The 22,213-nt window shown below is 44.3% G+C and overlaps 1 protein-coding gene across 3 annotated transcripts; it reads right to left on the reverse strand.

Moving 5' to 3' along the window:
• Positions 1-1,425: 1,425 nt before the first annotated feature.
• grb7 (growth factor receptor bound protein 7) lies at positions 1,426-21,995 on the reverse strand. Of its 3 annotated transcripts, none has more exons than XM_023790615.2 (16): positions 21,885-21,995; positions 18,198-18,357; positions 17,223-17,385; positions 16,449-16,587; positions 11,236-11,392; positions 9,309-9,430; positions 9,100-9,174; positions 8,239-8,376; positions 6,895-7,005; positions 6,584-6,682; positions 5,719-5,799; positions 5,456-5,575; positions 5,207-5,261; positions 4,498-4,585; positions 4,332-4,425; positions 1,426-3,856 (listed from the first exon to the last, which is right to left on the reverse strand). In XM_023790615.2, the coding sequence occupies exons 3-16, from the start codon at positions 17,375-17,377 to the stop codon at positions 3,710-3,712; spliced, it is 1,581 nt and encodes a 526-aa protein (XP_023646383.1). In that variant the 5' UTR covers positions 17,378-17,385; positions 18,198-18,357; positions 21,885-21,995; the 3' UTR covers positions 1,426-3,709. The 3 variants fall into 3 exon arrangements, with proteins under 3 accessions (XP_023646383.1, XP_023646381.1, XP_023646382.1); XM_023790613.2 differs by having other exon boundaries at positions 5,207-5,264; positions 21,885-21,994; XM_023790614.2 differs by lacking the exon at positions 18,198-18,357 and having other exon boundaries at positions 5,207-5,264.
• Between the last annotated feature and the right edge of the window lie 218 nt (positions 21,996-22,213).

The raw sequence follows: 22,213 nt of genomic DNA on the forward strand, positions 1-22,213 counted from the left end.
AAACATTACATCTCCTTTGTCTGTTACTGTCTCTCTAGAATGGTAGAGAAATCGTTAACGGACGAGGAGAGAACACAATTAATGTGCATATGCAAAAATGCAAAGCTAACCATAGCAAAAGAGGAAATGGATAAACTTCTTAAATTTGGCCAATCAATCCTCCAGCATGATACCCCCCTCCCCGATCAGCAAATCTTATTGACAGCATTTCCCACCCCGACCCTGATTGTTAAGTTTTATCGATGGCATCCCGTGCTTTCATTAGCATATTATTGATGTTCTATCATTTTTAATTCCCTCTTGTTTCTCTTTCAGCTCCAAAAATATCTCCAATGGCTCACTTGGGGGGCCTCTTACCCATGTTAGCCGAGGGCCCCCAGGGTGCTTACTCTGCCCCTGAGTCTGTTTATGGTTTTTTGTTTGTTGTTCTTTGTACTTGGTGTAGTAGAACAAGTAAATATTCTAATGCACATGTTGCGCATGGCCAGTAAAACATCTTGAATCTTAACACAGATAGAATAAAGTCTCTTTATCAAAAGTGATTTATTATTATTGATATCTTCCTTTCCATGCAATCAACTGGCGAGTGACCATTGAGAGAAAATCGATACTCAATTTAAGTTCTGAAATTTAAGGTAGTTCTATTAAAATTAATAAGGTAAGTGGACAGAAATCTTTGTCTTGCTCTCTTCGTCCTGCATTCCGCCCTGAAACCGTGTGGGCGTTAACAGCTAGACTCCTGTCCAGCAGTATTCATTCCAAAAACCAGTGTGAGGAGACCAGAGAGGGGTCTGACGGTAATTCTCCACCATCTGCCCATCTTTCCACTGAGTCACTGCCCTGCACTGGATTTTCTAATCCCAGTGAGTCATTAACAGACAGACCTTGATTCGACTCTAGACACCTTGCCGTATTCCCCCTAGACGTCCTTAGCATATTCCTTTTACTTTTCACTGTATTACCCTCCTACTTTACCTGGCCGCTATCTATAAAATAAGTAAGTACTGTTTCCAAGGTAACATCTCCATAGAGAGTTGGCATCATGAAATTTGACTTCAAAGGGAAGCCATGGAAGGGTTCCTGAGGCTGTCTTCTAAAGTCCTATCCTTAAGAAAGGCAGGACATGCAAGCCCAACGGCGTAGTAATAAATTGCTCAATCTATTTGGAAGAGTCAAAGAAAAGTCTTGTCATGCAAGTAAATAGGGCCAGGACTGGGGGGAGGCAATCTGCTTAGTACCCCCACCAGCAGCCCTAAAAATGACAACAGATGTCCCCCTACCCCTCACCAAACAACAAATACTGCCACTACTACTGAGTTGCATCCAAGGCAAACAATTTGAAAAATCCCCTCCTAATAAAACTGTATAATATTATACATAATATTATACAAAAGTATAAAATATGTAGTGAACTACTGTACAAAGTTTATGTGAAAATTATTTTATTTCAATAATGCAAAAGTAATATAATAATGCAATTTTTTCATTGGTTGCTTTTCTGAAATATGTATTAAAGGTTTAAATAAATTTTGGCTTTGTTGTTTTTGCACAAATATATAAAACACATAAAACAGACTGGCCTTATGCATTTAAAGTAACTCAACACAACTGTCAAGTGAAAGAACAGTTTTTAGCACCGACACTTCAATCACAGTTGCGCATTTTGGGGCAAAATACCAGTTTTAATTACATCAATCAATCAATCAATCAGAACTGGCATACTGAAAACTACGGTATATGGCATGATCTTAAAAGGTACCGCAACTGTGCAAAAGCATGCATGTTTAAGAGTGCTTATGCAACATTGTAACCAAATACAGTGGTACCTTGGTTTACAAGCATAATTCGTTCTGGAAACATGCTTGTAATCCAAAGCACTCATATATCAAAGCGAATTTTCCCATTAGAAATAATGGAAACTCATATGATCTGTTCCACAACTCAAAAATATTCATATAAAAATTAATACAAAATATAAAGTAAAAATACATAAAACAAATTAACCTGTGCTTTACCTTTGAAAAGAATCGTGGATGGTGTGAGGGAGACAAGAGAGGAGAACAGGAGGGTTATTTTGTAGGACGACTTTCACTATAATTAACGGAATCACTGCTATCTGTTGGCTCACTGGAATCTTTTTCTGTTTGTGTGACTTTAACAAGGAACCCATCCAATGACAGCCTCTTTTGCCTCCTTTTTGATTTCGCAAAAATGTGGACATTGCATTGTCGTTAAACAGATTCATCGCTCGCACTGCTATGCCCTTATTCAGGTGGTGCTTTTCTACTAAATTTTGACTATACGAGTGAGGCATGCCGACTGAGACCGAGCATGGGAGACGATTACCCACAATTCCGCAGCGTGAGAAAGTGAATAACCATTGGTTCAGTTGTGATGACGTGTGATCGGCGTCCTGTTTTGAAGCGGAGCGCACGTAAAAACAAGAAAAACAAGGAGCGCATATGTGCCATATGATTTTTGATGATACTTGGCGCTCGTAAACCAGGACTTGCTCGGTTTCCAAGTCAAAATTTATTAAAAATCTTTGCTCGTCTTGCGGAACACTCGTAAACCGCGTTACTCGTAATCCGAGGTTCCACTGTATTGTGTTTAGCGTATGCAAAATCTTGAATGGTGAAATATACTGTATATTCAATACAATCTTTTCTGTCTTTCATTTCCAATGCAGAGCTTGCAGCAGCAGTAGGAAAAGTGGCATAAATTAAGTAACCCGTTTAGTGTTTAGGTGCTCCCTCTAGTGGAGAGCTATAAGACATCCAAGTGTTTCTGCATGAGGTAAAACAAGGACCTCAGTTCTGCTAACCAAGACAATCAGAAATTCATGATTTTAAGCAAAAATATTATTAAAAATATGTATTTTAGACTGAAATTCATGACAGGTCCATAACTAGTCATAGCCATAAACATTGTGATAACTAGACTGTTTTGGTTAATATAAAAATGTACCTGAAAGGACACAGCTCACTGGTGCTAAGATTGAAGATAATCAATAGGTGCAACACTGCACTGCTGCCCCGACTCCACAGTAAGGAGACTCTTCTCAGTGCCTGCCGCTTATCTCACCATCTCCCAGACTGTCTGCTGGGGGCACGCTTCAGTTCCAACACCCCCAATTAAAACCGTATGCCCTGCTAAATGTCTCCTTATCTGACATGAGTCTGATCCTATATGGATTCACAGGCATGGCACATTTTCAATTTTTCTAACAAAGGTTTTTTACTACTATTATCGCTACATCTTTTTTTTCATGCGCTGGCCCCCCAGCATTTGGCTAATTGCTGAGAATCCACCACGATGGAAGTGCCAACAGAATGCGTCATGTGGCCAATTGCATCACGTGATGCCAACGCAAGAGCGCTGTTTCTCCTGAAACAGAGACATCTCCGTATGCCCATGGCCAAAACAAGCCCGGCTCCCTGACGCCAGAGCCGGCCAATCCCAGGCCGTAAAATGGAACAGCGATGAGTCAGATCCCAATGGTGAGGTTATGCCAGGCCAGCTAGCCTGCAGGCATGGAGGCTCAGGGTGACCTGAGTAAAGCTGAAATCCACCAAACCCTCCATCTCCTCATTGACTGTCTTCCTCTATCCCTTCTCCCAACCACACCTCCTGGAGGGAAACCGCAGGTATGGCGGGGTTTGGGATTCAAGAGGGGAGTGGTCTGATCTGTCAGCTCGATGGGGCGGAGTCACAGGGCAACCCGGACACAGGGGTGCTTGAGACAGACGGGCAGAATGCCCCGGTTGATTTGGTGGAACTCCACCAGCTGCAGAAGGTCTATGAAGAGTGTCACGCCGTCATCCATGGTGTAGTAACTCCTGCCTCCGTCTTCACACTGTGAGGTGTAAAGGTGCCATTTACAAGTGGAACCTGGGCATAGAGAGGAATTGCTCCAGAAATGGAGAAGCTGACATCTGAAATGATAGACAGGCTGATGGGGAAACAGACAGGTGGGACAAGCTGAGAGACAAAACCGTCAGGCAGAACGGGCAGGGAACGGCGAGATTAAGCTGCAGATCTCAGAGAAACGGCTACATATTCATCCAGATGGATGCAGAAGCAGGCAAATAAGGAGAAAGGAGAGCTGGTCAATGAAAAAAAGACAGAGAATCTATAAAAAAACAAGGAACAGAGATCTCAGAGACCGCTGTCACTGTTTCATCTTTCAAAGCCATAAAGGGGAGAAAGGTAGGGTGAATAACAGGGGCCGTAAAAAAAATGGGACATATGTGGATTAGTCTGGGTTTCGGGACCCAAAAAGAATAAAAGCATGCAGTGGACAGAAAAAGGTGAGGAATAAGCCAGCTCACCGGGATGATGAGGTAGTGTTTGGTCTTCAGCTTGTGGCAGAGTGAGAGGACAAAGCACATGGCGTGCTGCTGGCTCTCACGGATCAGGTACATCCTGCAGACATGGAAAGGGCGATGTCATGTGGAGCCAATGACTGATGGGCGACGTGGAGGGGGACAAACTCACCCATCGACAAGGCCCTGTTCCTCAATCAGCCTCTGCGCCTCCCCTCGTGACACCCCACCATGGAACCACGGCTGGGTCTGGTGAATCGCTGGGAAAACATGACACATCTGTAATTATAACTACAATCCACACGCAGATACGACGTGTGAAGATCACACATCACTGTTCTGCCATCAAGGGAAATTGAGGATTTCCAAAGAGTGTCTCATTTTGGTTGGGGGTTTTCCAAAGATATCTCACTTTTGTTAGCTAGTGCTTTTTAAACGTACTTAAAGGATTTCCCAAGCAAAAATAAAAAAAAACAAAGAACAATTTTCAAATACCCCATAATGTTTTTTGTAGCAAACAATGTGATCTATCAAGCCACGGAGATGTATTAGTAGCAGAAAGTGATTGACATGAAGCTCCCAAAGCCACAGTGGGTGAGAAACACCATCCCAATGATGAACCATAGAATAACCAATGTCAAAGAGGTAGTTGCAGTCGGTCACTGACAGCTCACCCATCATGAGGTCTGAAACCTAATGAATAAATGGTAATTGCAACTCTATGCTTAATGTCTTCCACAAACTAGGCAAAGACACGCATTTCTCAGTGAAGTCCCTCTGTGATGTCTGGCATAACAGGAAACTTCCTTCAGCTATGATACATGGTGTGATGCATGCTGGGATGCAGCGCTCTGTGCTTTGTACTGTGGGGGGTGACTCACGGGTGCTGCGGGAGCCGGAGCAGGAGCTGGGTAGGCTGTAGCGAAGGGCTGTCTTCTTCTGATGGAGCAAAGCAGGCTGAACCATTAACACATACCTGCACTCTCACTCTCTCACTCTCTCACTCACCCACACTCATCATGCCACAGTATTTATCTCGCACCACAAGAAGAATTCTCTACATTCATCTCATCTTATCCCAGCCCCTGTGTCTCTCTTTCCCCCTCGCATCATCCTTCCCCCTCTCTTACCCTCCAGGCCTGGCCCTCCTCCTGCTCGGCGTGCTGGGCCTCCCTGGGGTTCGCGATTACTCGACCTCCCGCCTTTCCAGAAAAATCCATGGCCACCAAGGAAGCTTCAGACATGCAGTGCTGGCCATTGGACACATGGGAACATCGCTCAGAAATGACAAAACTACCACACTGACACTGGAAGCTGATAGTCAAGGGACTGGCCCCGGCTTGCAGCTTAAATCTCAGCTAAGGCAGATAGAGTGATTACTGTGGGGTCTTACCTTGACACCCAGGCGCCCAGTGCCCTCCTGCCTGCGCGTGAACTGGGACAGCTGGTAGTTACACTGGAGCTGCTTTCCATACTGCCACCAACAGGCCGCGGGTGAGATAAAAGGATAAGATTTCAAAACTGAAAGCTGTGTCAGTCATAAACACCGTCATGCACCAGCAACAGCACCATAATGACAAGCCAGTCACTAGAGCAGACAGATCTGCTTGTTTGTGTGACATGATCAAATCATCCAAGGTTGGTATCCAGATTCAGCAGGAAGTACAATGATTTATGGGCATGAGTGCAGCAAACCTTGGCTCTGATACTGATACACAAAAAACTAGTCAACTACTAATATTAGTACTAATACTCTATCCATCCATTTTTTACATTGACAGAAAAAAAGAGTACCAATTTGTACCTCTGCTTGACACTGGGGCTTGTCAAGGGGTATGCCCAAGCTGTAGGTAATTGTACCTTTAAAGGTACAAAAATGGACTCTGAAGAATATCACCCCACAAACATCATTATGTACCCTCGATGGTACAAAAATGTTCCTCATAGTACATTTCTGTATCTTACAAGGTACCTTGAGGGTACAGCCTTAGTGACAAGCAAGAGTACAAATTGGTGCTCTTTTTTCTGACAGTGTATGGCCACTAATATTGATATTATTGAGACTCAATTCAGTGTCTATTGTCAGATAAAGAACAGAGTTCCTATCTGCCCGGACAGAATATTTGTTTTGTGATATATTTATGGACTTTTTAAGGAAGGATTCTCTCCTCCTGGGCCTTTAAAGCCTGCGTGTACTGTGTCACATTTGAAAGTACACCCGGTACTCCCGTCACCATGCCACCTGCCCGGCGCCTCACCTTAAACAGCCTGAAGGCAGTGGTCCAGCAGGTGCGCGTCTGCTCATTCTCCGCGGCCAGCAGCTTCATGTCCCGCCAGCGAGCGCGGTTCCTGCAGGGCTGGAGAGCGCCCACACAAACTCCACTCATTTGCAGCCCTTCTGCTTCCCGAAACTGACTGTCAGCGCGCGACGCTCCCCTTTGGTCACCTGCCTCAGATGGCACTGCGCTGACACAATGACCTGCTCTTTGCAGTGGTACCACCCACTGCGCTGCCTTTGCTGATGCGCCATGAAATTGTTCTGGGGCAAGCCGGTCATGGCTGACGTTACCTTTATGCAGAAGGTGAAGTCTGAGGGTGCCCCGTATAGCTTGCGTCCGTTAGTAACGGTGTAGATGTTGAGATCTTCCAAATCTGCCACGTACTGTAGATGCCGAGGCTCCTGAAGAACAAATACAAATAATATTGCTGGTTTTTTTGGGCAGTGGTGGCTTGATGGTTAGGGTAGCGCACTTGTAACTGAAAGATTGCAGGTTCGAATCCCCCTACCCTGAGCAAGATACCATCCCCAAGCACTGTTCCCCGGGCGCTGAATTAGCTGCCCCCTGCTATGTCACGCAAGTCACATATGGATCAAATGCAGAGGTCACATTTCGTTGTTGCGCACTGTGTGTTGACAATGACCACTGATCACTTAATTCTAATTTACAGGGAACGTCTGTGCCTTTGACTATTCCCCTTTGTGTACCCTGGTTGGGTTTCTTTCTCAAGCTTCTTACTAGTATTAAAATGGAGGGAACGAAGCTGACTTTGGAAAGCCAAACTGCCATCAGCTCCACTGTAGCTACTGACAATTAACATTCCTGCCTTGACACAAAGAAGCTGCTCATCAAACACCCATTACACTGAGTCAGACCTTCAGTGTATGCTTAAGATGCAACAAAAAGTTCGGGACGGCACGACAAGAAATTTAAAAAGTATTTTGTTTGATATACTAGGACAGCGTGCTATATGTGTGCTGTACTGGCGATGTGATTTTGTGGTAAATATAGTGATGTGATTTTGTTGTAAATATAGTGATGTGATTTTGTTGTAATTAATACTGGAGTATTTATAAAGCAAAAAGGAGTTCATAAATTTCTCAGAAACTCATCTAGGCGTGCTTTCAAACAGCAAGCACTCATGCAAAAGCAGCAGAGGTGAACTTTAAACAAATTTTTAAACATATATTAGATAAAATAAGAGGAAATATAATTAAAAATGCAAAGCTAGTTAAGTTTTTATTTTTTATGACAGAGTAAAAATGTTTTAGTGAATCTCAAACTTACTGTGCTATAATGTCCATACAGAATTTAAAGTTTGATCTTAATCTAGCTGATTGTGATGTGAGAATGGCATGTGCATAACATACGATGTTGGTATTAATATTGCACATCACCCAGTCCTATAATATACTACAGCCATTTTTAGAATTCAGTACAAAATATCCGCCTCGTGTTGTGATGCCATTTGACGCCGGTACCAGTTTTTACACCAGTGGAAAACCAACACCTTGAAGTACCGTAATTTTGGTACTTTCTCGAAGTACCAAAATTATGGTACCTGCTGCAGTGGAAAAGTGCCCATGGAGGCTGAAGGGAGACAGACACGGTTGCTTCCATCCTGGGAATCTGACCTTGGAGGAGCCCTTGGTTGAGCAGTAGAGGCCAGATCTCCTCAAAAAGAAGCAGACCTTCTTCCACACCTTGCGGCTGGGCTCCCGGACTTGCAGGAACCCTTGGATCTCTGGACAGCTACCCGAGTTGAGTAGGTTCTGGAAGGGAGAGGGCTTAGCTGTCAACCCCAATGTGCAAAACACAGTCATGCTTGAGACATCTATACCTGGTGCCAAATGCCAGCAGGACAGGTCTTATACCCCAGCAAACACCTATACATGAAGCTCATGATGGCAGTACTGCAACAATCTGCCTCCTTGGTACAAATATACCTATTAATTGTACATTAGACATACTAAAATCAAAGAGTTTAAAAGAAAATATAAATAAATAAAAGAGTTTTTCAGACGTACCTGTTCTTTCTAATAACATACTGCATTTATTGCAGAAGGAAAACTGAAATGCACTTTGCAGCCTTAAGTGTCTATGCATTTTAATTTATTTTGGTACCAGACACTGTAGTAGTACAATTAGGCTACTACTGTAACAATAATAAGAGTAGTAGTAGCAGTAGTAGTAGTTGTAGTAGTAGTAATAGTAGTAATGTAGTAGTAATTAAGATAAAGTACTCTTTCCTAGATTGCTTTTATAAGCTTGGGTTAGATGATAGATTAAGTTTGTGCATTTTCAATGTGTAATCGGTATGGTATTGTCGTGAAGACACCAAAATAAAAGAATTTATCTAACAAAATCCTACAAATGAAGCCATTTTCTACATGAATGCCTGTATCTTTAAGACAGACCATAATAAATAAAGCATATGAATGTTCCCATTAGCATCTCTTTCGCTCTCTGAAATTTAATCACTAACTCAAGGTTACCTGGATGAGTTCTGACGAAGTCATGCCCTTGTTGACATCAGCGCTGTCAGAGATCATGTGTTCCGGAAAGAACATCTGAAACAGGATATGACAGGAACCACTCACTTGCACACTAGTCCAGATACCTGACTTCCAGTCTGGAGGGGAAGACAGACCAGGACAAATAAAGCCAACCCAGACCCAAAAAAGGAACGGAAAGTGCTCATTACCATGGGTGTTTTGAAAAACTCGTATTTGGCGTAGTTCTTCCTGAATAAAAGCTTGCTATCTCCATCTAGTGGCCAGGTGGCCTGCACTTCCACTACTGTCTCATGGTCTTCAAGGCAGCGCTCTGTTGGCACATACAAACCAGACGGGGCCAATGTCAGTGCACACTCTGCACCTGGCTGCAGAACATGCCTACACTGCCACATAAAAAGCCTTTAACAAAACTGCCATTATAGAAACAGTATGCATCTGAAAATTTGAGAACTTCATTGGAAAAGGATACAGGTCATCCCAGGAGGGCTACCTAAGTACCCCTGAGCAAGGAAAATATCCTGACAAAGAATGAAAAGAAAATACCCAGATATACAAAGGTTTCCTTGTTTTACTTCTCTTGTAGTTTTATTAGATTACACTATATCTGTGTCTCTGTAATTTGTTTCTTTATACAGACGCTCCCTGGGTTACGATGGTCCGTGTTACAATATTTCGACTTTATGATGGGGATGATTACATTACATGAGATATTCAACACTTTATTATTAAATAGGCTTTGTGTTAATGATTTTGCCCAACCGTAAGCTAATGTAAGTGTTCTAAGCATGTTTAAGGCAGGCTAGACTAGGCTATGATGTTTGTTAGGCTTGATGTACTCTATTAAAATGCATTTTCGCTGTACAATCTTTTCACCTTACCATAGGTTTTTCGGGAAACATTAACCCATTGTAACCCAAAGATCATCTGTATTGACATTTAAGGACAGCACAGCAACACTAGGTAGAGCTGTTGCCTCACACCAAGAATGAGACTCTGAATCCCAGGAATATTCTCTCTGATGTGTGGGTCTCCTCTAGATCCTCTAGCTTTCTCTGCCAGCCCAAAGACATGCAGCTTGGCAGACTGGTGTATCTAAATTGCCTATGTGCATGAGGCTGTGTGCATCTCTGTGCCCTGAGATGAGCTGGTACCCCATCCATGGTGCACCTCTGCCAGTGTGACCCACGCTACCTGGGATGGGTTCCAGGATACTCCCTCCCATCAACCTGACAAGGATAAGAATTAGGAAGCTGACTGGATACTGACATTTATTGTTAACTGGCCACTCCAGAGATGTAGAACAAGCCCCATTTATGTCACTCCAGAATCATTCTTTCATTCAGTCACTGGGAGGTCACTTTTCAAACCTACTTATCACGTCATAATAGGGAGTCTCATCAAACAATGAGGTAGTTGGTGCCGCGTCATTCAGGCTGAATAATACACATGGCTTTGGAGAGCTCTTCTGCCTTTGTTGACTTTGCCAATTTTTCTCTCCTGTATGATTACTCATCTATTGTCAGCTTTCGGCTAGCACTCTATTTGCAAACATTTGTTTGACAAATTACCTAAAATGTGCATTGTTAAATATGTGTTTAACCTAGCATCAGATGCAGTTTAAAGTATTTTAAGTGAGATGCAATATGAAGAGGACAAATTGCATATGGCATTAGGAGTGCAGTACAGGCGCTGCAGGCAGTGCAGCTGCAGGCAGTGCAGCTGGTGCAGCCGCAGCGGGGCTCTCAGAAACAGGGGCCCATGGAGGGTCAATGGCCCCTTTTGTGGGGAGGATCAGGAGGCTATTGATCTATTGAATGACTGCAGCATATTACACTGCATCATGAGCCACCAGAAATAAAACAATATTTATACTCTTTACCTAGCTGGCAAATCTTAGTCACTCAGAATGTCCAATTTTAAGTGTTTCTTTCTTTCCAACCAGGCTATAAAAGTTTATATTGTAACCCTTAAGGATATTTCATAAAGATACAAGCTATATCTGTAACATCTGACTGGCAAGTGTCAAAGGCTTTGTGTGCATGTTCATAAATGAGGACCCGTTATAAAAATCTTACATCACTGACTTCACATCTGGATTGGCACTGCCAGTCTCACCTAGCCCGAGGCCCGCATGCAGCTCTATAAGGGCCCAGCTCTCCTGGTCGGCACAGTGGGCCGTCTGCACCAGCATGCGGCAGACGTCTCGTGCCGCGGCACCCGTGGGAACCCAGAGCGAACGGCTGCGACCATCTTCCCCAAAGACCTTCACCACCTGCCAAGACCAGTGACAGACACGTGGCTGAGAGTGTGCCATGCAGAGGTGAACCCTACTGTCGTCATATGGTGACTCAGTCCTACAAAGAAATGCTGATGTCTAAATGCACAAGTAAAGAAATGTGACCAATGTGTTGACAGGTATACATGCAGCTCTTAGTACTGGGTACACAATGAGGGACAGAAAACTGAAAAGAGACGAGGAACTTCAACTAAAAGTAGCATATCACCATGGCACCATAAACGAAAGCACACAGAGAAAGGATTAGACTCTAGTATCAGTAAGCAGACAGATCTGTCAGGATAAAGGTCAGCTTGTAAAAACATTTACATAATAATAATGACATCATAGATATCCACCAAATCCTCTTTTTTCCACTCTCTAATAATATAGTGACTAAGAATATTGACTTCAAATTCAAGGAGGAGTGAAAAACATTGACATACACTTAGGTAAACACTTATATTAAATTGTTTTAGAATCTGGCCCTTAAAAGGTGTTATGACAAAGGTTTTTGCAACAAAAACATGTAAGTGCATTGCAAAAGATGTAAAGAAAGTCCTGCTGGCTTGTAGAAATCTAACAGGACTGTTAAACAGAGCCAGCTGAGCTGTTTAAGAGTGAAGATTGTTATTGTATTATCATGTCTGTTGCAGCTGTTGTGCCCATTATTCTGCCCATTATGGAGGTTAAACGTTGGTTGGACAAATAAAAGCAGCCATGCTGGTGCCTGCGGCCTGAACAGCCAGCCTCTCACTGCAACTGACAGGCAGCCGGAGGCTTCCAGCCAGATGATGCATAGAGCAGGATCCTGAAGAGAACCGAAGGACCTTTCTCCTGAGAAACATTTGTGGGAAAGTGAATGTCAGACATCAGAAGGTAAACCTGTCGCTTAGCTGGCAAACATGGAGCTGATTAGATCCACCAGCATAAAGATGGTCTCTTTGTATAAGGGGATTGAACAGGTTAGAGTGTTGGAGCAACAGCACTCAAGTTGGTAAAGCATTATTGTCTTGAGTGTTTTTTACCTCAACAAAGCACAGGTTATGTGGTCTCAGATGCAATAATCATGGGAATGCACATCTAAAGGGCACCTTGCCCTGTGCACCTGGCCTGGCATCATTCCTTTTTAATGGGCCCTCGGGAGCTGTTAGTGTCATGGCCTGTTACAGGCATGTAGCCTTTTAGCCCAAGGCTTTTCTGTGTTTCAGATTTTTGCCCTTGATCTGGGAAGAAGGAATATTTCCCAGCAAGAGCTGCTGATTTAACCTCAAGGGAACCATCTCTGCCCTTGTGAAGAGAATCAGCCACTAACCTTGTCTCACTGAGGATCGTTTGTGGCTATTTCTGTTTGTAACTAATTTCCTTTCCCGTCTATTAATTGGCTGGGGGGTTTGCACAGGTACTTACATTGATGACTGTTCTTCTATCTCTTCTCTAGAGATGATGTAAAAACAGAATCTCCTTATGTGGCAGGAGCCCACAGGTGTGTCTCTTCGCTTACAGAAATGTAGCAGCGTAAAGGTGCTAAAAGTAGGGTGGAGAAAGCATTAGGCTAAGACTGGGGAGGATGTGGCATGGAAACCCCATGGTTTCAGAGGCTTTCAGAGAAGTAGAAGACTGAGATTAATGTTTGCTTTCTTGAAAGCAGGATCACAGAGGTCCATGAGAACTGGAGAATGGCGTGGTCTAAGGAGACACAGTTAGACTGGGATTCCTGGAGTACCAAAGCTTCCCATACTGTGACCTCTCTCTAGGGACTTGAAGACCCACAGAACCCCCAGCTCAAGTGACAGCCAGCAAGGGATACCCACCACCAGGTAGACTGGCTCCAATATGGCACTGCCATAAGCAGCATAAAGGTCAGTGCATGATACCTAAGATACGGCTTGTCAAACACCAGCATTTTCCAAGGTGGCCAGACACTGCTGGCCCAATCCAAGAGCAGACAGCCATACAATGCCAAACAGAGCTACAGAGATGGTAATCACAGCAGCTGTCCATCAGTCTTGTTGTACAGAAACCGGGTTCTTCTGAACTCAACAAGTGAGTGCTTTGAGCCCCATGCACTCCATTAGTAAGGTCCAAATGTAGTCTAGAAAACCCGCTAAACTGAGAACAAAAGAAACATCTCCGGAGAAATATCACTGTATCGATATATTCTTCATACTGGGCTGCTAATGTGCCAATAGGTGGTATCTGAAACACTGAATGAGAATGACAGGACACGCTCACTGCTGTGTCATCCTGCCTCTCCGTATCCCATGGGACAGCTATAACAACCAGTCTGACCTGGATATGTCATTTGCCAATCACCAGGCCCAGACAGCCTGGGGCAGGAAGGATGACAGTGGCACATTATATGGCTGCCATTCATGACGGCATGCAGGGATTGTGCAATGTTCCAGGGTAGGGTGCATTTCACACTCAACACTGTGATCCCCTTCCACTTAGTGTCCTTTTGTCTCTTTTATTGCTGCGTAAAGTTCAACTTAGTGAAAAGAGGGAAAAACTTTTGGTTTCATCTGAGTAGCAGAGCAACGTCGTACAAAGAAATGCAGTTTAAAGGGAGAGGATTTCGGAAGTTTAAGATAGCTAGCCATGCCAGTGGTGTAAAAAATAAAAAACAAAATACCAGGAAGGATTATTAAAATTAGTAAAAAGTGGGAACTTCGTGAGAAGCGTTTCCAGCTGTGATTGTTGATATTCCGCATTCCTACTGCATAATTAATTTTTTTGCACCATGTTTACTTATTTGCACTATGTGTACCATTTCTGCATGCTGCCTGTTTTGCACAATATGTAAAGTTTACCTTAATCTTTATAGGACTATAGATATGTGTGCTTATTTACCACAAAAAAAACAACTCCTCTTTAAAACTACCACCATTGACTCTGTCATTGTGTGTTATGTTTTGAACATAGGTGTGTCACCATCAAAGCTACAAATAACTCCTCTTCAGGTTAACCAGCCACACACCAACGCAAAATGTCACAAAAATGCCTTCCGAGGATATGTCACTTTCAGCTTGTCCCATATCCCAAGACTACAAAAAGTTTGGTTTCAAGTAAGCAGGAAGCCGGGAATTTTAGGCGACTCGCGTCACACGCACACTTGTCAACTGCTTTTCTTTGCCTGAATTAACAGGTTACAGATTTCAAGAAACTTTGAACTTGCAGCTAGAAGGAGATGCTTTGAGATTCCAGCTTGAGCTGCCAGTTATTTTACATATGTTTTTGTGCCTGACACTCAAAGTAGCATTCCTGTATTAACCTGGCCGTTTCAGATCACACCTGACTGCGCATTTTGCCCAATTGTTAGTGATGACACTATAATCTCAGTGTCCGTCCACACTGTGGAACAATGACGATTGATTTGCAATGTGCAGCATGGTGATGTTGGCCGTGTGAGTGGAGAAGATCGTTGGGTCGCCTCTTAGGTGGAATCCTGCATGAAAAGATGCTGTGTTAAAGTGTAAGATTTTCTGTACCTATGCCATGCACCTTCACTGGGAAAACACTATGCTTTTTGCTCTTTGCCACTGATATGTTTTCTTCTCCACGTGTGTAATACCTGAAGGTTAAGCTACTCTCCACACAGTTTACAGTCTGTTTAGTTCTCTATTTAAGGCACATTACACATGTATGAAGCTGCATAAGCAGATTGCATGTTCTTCCCACAGTCCAAAAACACACATGTCTGAACTGCTGTCTCTGAATGGATAAAGCATGTGTTTGTGTATGAGAATATGTAGCCTCTGATGGACTGGTATGCTGAAAAGGATGCCCCCTGCTTCATAACCTGTTTTCCTGGGAGATTTCCCCCCACTACCCCATAGTAGCTAAGTATTTGGAACATAGATGAACAAATAAATAAAGCATCTCACACGGGACTGGTCCAGTCAACACCTGGACCTGTAGCACAGTATTCTTGTGTTTTGTGTTCCTTGTTTTTCTGTCGTTTTCATTCAATTTGCGTAACGTCAGAAGCATTCTTTCCGCGCTATGTCGCACCGCCCTCGTCAGGCGCTGTTGAGCGCCCTTGCGAGGCCCCGTCTCTGCGAGCACGTGCGTTTGTGTGAGCATGCACACGGCCCCGGCGGCCTCAGTTGCCTCGCAGGCCGGGCACATCAGGTAACATCTGCCATGCCCCAGGACAGCACTCTGCCCTTCTGCCGCTCTGCTGCCCCCAGTGACGGCTTGTCCCCTGAGGCGCCGAATTACAGACGGGCTTCTGGCGTCAGTCTGCGAGATGACAGCATCCGCGAGCGGCTCTGCCAGCCACCGTGTAAATGACACGCTACCACATACCAGTAAGACTGCAACAGCAGTCACGCCTCAGCACTCAGCATGGCTGCCTCTATTCAGACCAGACCAAACCAAACCCGACAAAACAAACATAGCCGATTGGGGCATTTATGGAACTGCACGTATTGCAAAACTGTTTCACACCAAATTAACCACTTATTACCTGCTTCTGCATTCTTGAGTCACCTGAATGACACGCAGGCGGTTCATTGGCCTTAAAGGTGCACCACATCATTGTTTCAACTGGTGGGTCGTGACTAAAAACTGGGTCATTTTCAGTGGGTTGCAGAGAGCCTGGTTAAAAAAATATCGCCACCCTCACTCTCCTGGTCACCAACTTCATGTCTTTAACTTTTGGTGTGAGTGAGTTTGGGTCATAAACTTACAGACCATGGAATAATGTGGGTTCTGAGTATAGACCCACCGAGAATGCTCATTACTAAAGAACGAGGAATCATTGGTTATTTGTCATTATATTCAGGCAGTTGATTGATGAATGCCCACATATTTAGAAAATATTGTAAAATAAACAATGTCCTGTCCAGGATGTCTCTTGCTTTGTGCATAGTGCTTCCTGGGATAGGATTCAGTGACCATGACCCTGTTCTGGATAAACTATTATTGAAGATGGATGGATGGATGGATGGATGGATGATGTTTATAATTTCACTGTAATGATTAGGGGACATCACATGCACATCGCCTTGTCCAGCACCCCCTGGCACCGACGCCTGCTTTCACTCACATGTGTGCCAGCTGCAGGAGAGCTGCCCTGTCCAAGTGGAGAGCCAATCAGAACCGGTGAGTGGGAGGGACTACAGAGCTCTGGGAAGGGATTGGGTATTGAGGGCACTGACGAAGCGGGTGACTCTCCTTCTTTGGATCTGAAAGATGAAAACGTAAAACAATACTATATACTAAAACTAAACTGGTATCTTTATCCAGATTGACCACTGCCTTGTACTCTGTGTTTCTGGGATAGGCTCCACTCCCCCCCCCCCATTTAACCTGTACTGGCTAAGTGTTTGGAAGATAAATGGACATATTAATAAAACTTCTAACATGGGACTGGTCCAGTCATTTCCTGAGCTGTTAGATTTTTCACCATGACCTTGTACCAGATAAATGGAAGATGGCTGTATGGATAGATGCAGCATAGGACTTCTGACACTTTCAGTCTCTCCACCATCAGAGTACATACTTTGCAGCTCAGAACCTGAGCTCTACCGCCAGCTGGCTGTCAACGGGAGGCAGACTCCGCATAAGTGCTTCCATAAATCTGTCAGGTGCCTGGAAGTTGCCGGGTGCCGGTGGTGAGGGGGCGTGCCACTGTTACGCTCGGGGCAAAACCTTCCCGCACGGCACCCAGGCCTCGTGCCGAAACATTAAGAGTTGAATTGCATTGAGACCTGTGCTGATATTATTTTGCATCCAGCTACCCATTTGACTTGTTCAAGCTGTTCTCACGTTATACAGAGTAGTTGAGCTAGTTAACCCATGACCCAGTGAGTCAAAGTACCTGTTCTGATGGATGCTGACTGGCAGGGACCGGCATAAGGCTGAAGTTTCCACAGCTGAGGTCCTAATACTGGGGTTATTCTGAACATCTGTGCAGGTGTTCTTGGCACTGTCTGCCCCCTTAAAGACTTCTCTCCATGACCCTTCCACCTCCATGGAATTCTCTAGAACATAAAGATTAGTGTATTATTAGTAGAGTTATACAATGTCCATTTCACTAACCATACACATAGAGGTAGCAAAAAAAACAGACATGCCAGAACAGTGACAGGGGAGCCATGGGAAGCACACGTCTATGTCCCGCGACTTATACATGTTGAAAAACAGTGGTTTTCTGTCAATCTAAGCATCTGCTCCTCAAGCTCAACTTAACACAGTACAGCCCCCCCAAACTCCAGCAGAAAAAAAATCTGTGTTAAAATTAATGGAAGGATATCAGCAGTGGGACAAAGCAAAAACAAGCACAGGAGAAAGAAAATGTAAGAACAATAGCAGATATGGAGATGGGTGGTGGCATCTGCCCGAAACTGGGAGCCACAGAGCGATTCCATGAAGGAAGATGGAAGCTTTGTCATTTCCCCAAAACCACAGCAGCCTGACTGCTCCATGACCTCAGCCAGCCTAACCACCCTACAGAACCATGATCTGTTAATACATATTACTAACACATACATGACTGCAGGTGGTATTTCCCCACATCCTATTTACAGGAAGAGGCAGAAGGTGCGGCCCAGGACAGGGCTTAGAACAATGATATGCACGCGGCAACAGAAACAACAAAAACAAGACAACCAGTTTTTCAACCAGGCATGAAGAGTGTTTGTGCGTGTGCATAAACACATCATACCCTACACTACCTCCTCGGAGCTTGAGGGGCAGCTTATCTATATTCGGGCGTACTTTGGCACTGGTACTTTCGGGTGGAATTGGGGCCCCTTAATGCACCAGTGACCTTCGGGGGCAGAGCGGGGCCCACCTTCAGCTGACACGCAGCGGCCCGTTGGCCAGCCGCAACTTGTGAGAGTGCCTGACGGGCTGCAGCGACCTGCAGTGAATCACGGCCAATTCCTCGGGTGCGCCTCTCCCTCCTAACGGGTTGTCTTCTCCGTGAACCAGGAAGCGGGACTGTGCAGAATCTAAAAACACAACACGTACAAAATAAAAAAAAAAAAAACACACTGACACGTGGAGAGCCAGTGTGTAAATGCCTGTTTTCTAAGGCTTTCATTAGAGGAAACGTGATACAGCCAAAGCCCGCACAGACCAGCTCAGCTTGTGGTGTTATCTCAAGGGGGAAACTTACTCTGCCTTTTTCTTTCACTGACCGCAATGAAAGAAGGAACAGGTGTTTCGCGGTACAGCCACCATGGCAGAGCCTGGGTTTGCGCAGGGTCCGCCGGGTCTGTGAGGGTTATCCTTGGGCTTGCATGGGATTAGACCCAATGCAGCTTTTTCTGGGACATGCCTGGACCTTTCTACCGTTTCACGGTTTCCTCACGATCAATGCAATGCACAAAACCATGATAATCTTCTCCTGAGATGTAAAAAAATAAAATCACAAGATCCACTTGATATGGAGCTTAAATGAAGCCAGGTCTAGCTCAAGCACGCCAGTGGGTCACTCTCTCTGGCGGAGAGCAAACGGCGTGGGCCAGGAGGCGGAGCCGGCTGCTTGCCGTCAGACACCGCACAAAACACTCCTTTGTTCGACGACCCCGGATGACTTGGCGCCTGCGTGTACGAGCGTGCCCCGGCAGGGCGTGCCGTCACAGTCACACAGCAACGCTAACACACCTGGCGGGGGGTCGGAGGTCACTGGAGCAGGTGGAGATCGCCTGCCGGGCCCCACCATTAGTGGGGCAAACAACCACAGGTCTCTTACTTTCCATCTCCAAGGATGCTGGGAGGAACAATGACAGCATGGCACGGGACGTTCAGTGACCAGTCCCCACGTGTGTCTCTGCTTCCAAGGCCGTGTGCTTCTGAAAAGCCTCAGATAAAGTCGGCCGCACATGTCTGTTTGTGCATTACTCCTCCTTGTGCAACATGGAGTTCAAAAACAAAACAATTAAATGATGAATTGAAAAAAAAAACATACAAGTTACTCCAAGCCTATCACACATTTGCATTTTACTAATACCTAAAGCAGGCAGGCTTTAGGTATTAGTAAATACCTAAAGCCAGTATGCTTGGAAAAGGGCACTTCTGTGCCCTTTTCCAAGCATACTGACCAACTGTGTAAGATCTTGTCCCTCCTGAGTGTCACATTAAAGTAACTATAAATTTCCAGATCTATCAATAAGACATCATTTGCGGCTGCTAATTAAATGCTGCACTGTCTTCTTGGCAGCATGTACCTCTGCCTGCTTTAGGTATTAGTAAAATGCAAATGTGTGATAGGCTTGGAGTAACTTGTATGTTTTAATTTAATTGTTTTGTTTTTCAACTCCATGCTGCACAAGGAGGAGTAATACACAAACAAATATGTGCGGCCGACTTTATCCGAGGCTTTTCATCATCGGCAGATAATGAAATAAATAAAGAGATCAGCTAGCATGCTCTGGCTTGGCTGCACGAGCACGGCTGAACTCAGAGTCCGTCACACCGCCGCAGCTCCAAAAGAACACACACCTGGTGTCTTACCTCTGCTAAATGTGACCCAAAATCAGCAACCCAAGAAGATGCCTGTTTTCCGCCTGTTTCTCTGTGCAGGCTGCCAGTCCAAGGCATGTCTATTTTTAATTCCTGCTTTGACATGACGGGACCTGCTGTTAGTCCGACTGTCCCGTGAGCGTGCGCTGACAGAGGAGTTCCCATCCGACCGGCCCAGTATCACTTCACATCTGTGTCCTCGCTTCACCTCCGTGCTCTGCCCTGCCTCCTAACCCTTCGAAGGGCTCCCCTGCGCCTCCTCTCCTCCCCCCTCGAAGCCACCCTGAGCGTTTTCTGGTGCTTGTTTAAGTCTGCCTGATCTAATCTCAGGTATCCCCTCTGGGAAGACAGATATCAGACAGAATCCAAAATCCAGAGCCAAAGTCAAAGTTCCTGAAAAACCCTGAATCATGTAAAGATCCATGATTTTATTGATGTTTGTAATGTGATCCACTATTTACACTCATGAACATATGAACAGGTGGTTTCTTCATAGTTGGGGGCTGGCGGGGGGTTGTTAGTTAAAACCTCTCCTGGGTTTTGTCAGCAGTGCAGGCAATGAGCTCACTCGAGTTTGGAGAACTGCCAGGAACCTGTTCTTTGTATTCAGACACAAAGCAGTTCAGTAGTCAAACTGAGATAGAGTGGCACGGTGCCCCCTCCCCCACACCTGACTCACCCCCAGGACACCTCATACTGAAACTTACTGCCCCCTTCCTGCCCTCCTCATGTACAACAGGCACGTATAAAGAGTAAACAGCAAACCTCAGACTTGCACTCCAGGCAATTTAGGAATTAGAAATTAGTACACAAATTAAAAAAAGAACAGCTCCACAAAACGTAATCACTACTTACTCATGAAAATTCTTCCAGCTGAAATAATGTCCAAGTGATTTTGGTTTAACAAGTAAGAATGAAATAATCATAAAAAATAAAAAGATAACCTTAAAATAGCAAACCTACGTCTAAATGTTTAACGTTCACTAAAGTTACACAGAATAAGTAAGTCATTAAACTGAAACCAAAACAAAGTTTGCAGTGTATTAATGTTACCCCGGACAACTTGCATTATCTGGACACATCCCATATCCCCTGTGCTGCTCCTTTGTTTAGCAGTGTAAGCTAAAACCTGATTTCGAGGTTTTTGTAGATAAGATACTAAATCTCAAGCAGGCATGAATAGCAGGCATAAAATAGAAGCAAATAAACAGAAATTCTAACCTCTGTTATCTGCTATAGTGGGGTTGGTGTTGTGACACTTTGAAATCTTTTTTGTATCAAGTATCAGCATTTAAATTCATTTTTACTTTGGAAATGGAATAGATATTACAATAATAGAAAATACAGAGTGCGATGTTTGCTAAAGACTGTGTTCCCCAGTTTAACACCTAAGGAAAAATATGTACAGGTGTACCTGTAAAGTTGGGTTCACATAAACCTAGCTATTCATTCAGAACTATTACCCTCTTACCATATTACCATTTTACCCTATTACAAAGTATTTAGAGTAGAAACATGCAGGACACAAAGAAAGCAGTTCTTGAATGATCAGTTAAACTTTAGCTAATTTCCACTGAATATACAGTACAGTCACCATCAAGGAAGTATTGACGTTTAGAAATTGATACTTGGATGAAAGTCAGCTAGGAAACTTTGTTTTATCTCAGCTAGACAAGGCATGCCAAAGTAGAGAAACAGTTTATTCCAAAATTACGTCTGATTTTTTTTTTTTTTTTTAAAAGATGATTAATTAATCAAAACTAAATGGACTCTAACAATCGACTCCGTAAAGCAGAAAATACAAACGTAATCAATTTCAGGTTTTAGTGTTACACTAGCCTATAATAACGATTCACACATGCACTATCAAGACCGAATTTAATTCGGAAGTTTCTTAAAGTAAATATATATAATAAATGCTCTGAATAAAAAAAGAACTGGATCATGCTCTGAAGGGTAAAAGGAGACCTTAAAAGTGCTGGTCCTCCCCAGACCGGAGACTCTACTTTACCTGGTCGGAAGTCGTCGGCGAGGCGGGCAGCGTACGAACTGATCACCTACAACCGGCAGATCCTGTTCCTTAGCCGCCACAAGCTGTCATTTCTCGGCCTCTCCCACGCACGGCTGACGGCTCTGCCCCGCGTCTCATATCCGTGGGAGGAGCTAGCATGCCGTTCCACCTGAGCTGTGGGGGCAGCTTTTTACGGGGTGTCTGATCTGTCACAACGCAGTACAATAAGAGTGTTGTGACAGAAAGTCTCTAAATCTGGTGTACGTTTTCTCTTTAGATCGCGTGTTCAGGGACAGATATATTTACCTACTGCATAAATCCATGCATGT

This window comes from Paramormyrops kingsleyae, chromosome 5 (genome assembly GCF_048594095.1).
Source record: "Paramormyrops kingsleyae isolate MSU_618 chromosome 5, PKINGS_0.4, whole genome shotgun sequence".
NCBI lineage: Eukaryota > Metazoa > Chordata > Actinopteri > Osteoglossiformes > Mormyridae > Paramormyrops > Paramormyrops kingsleyae.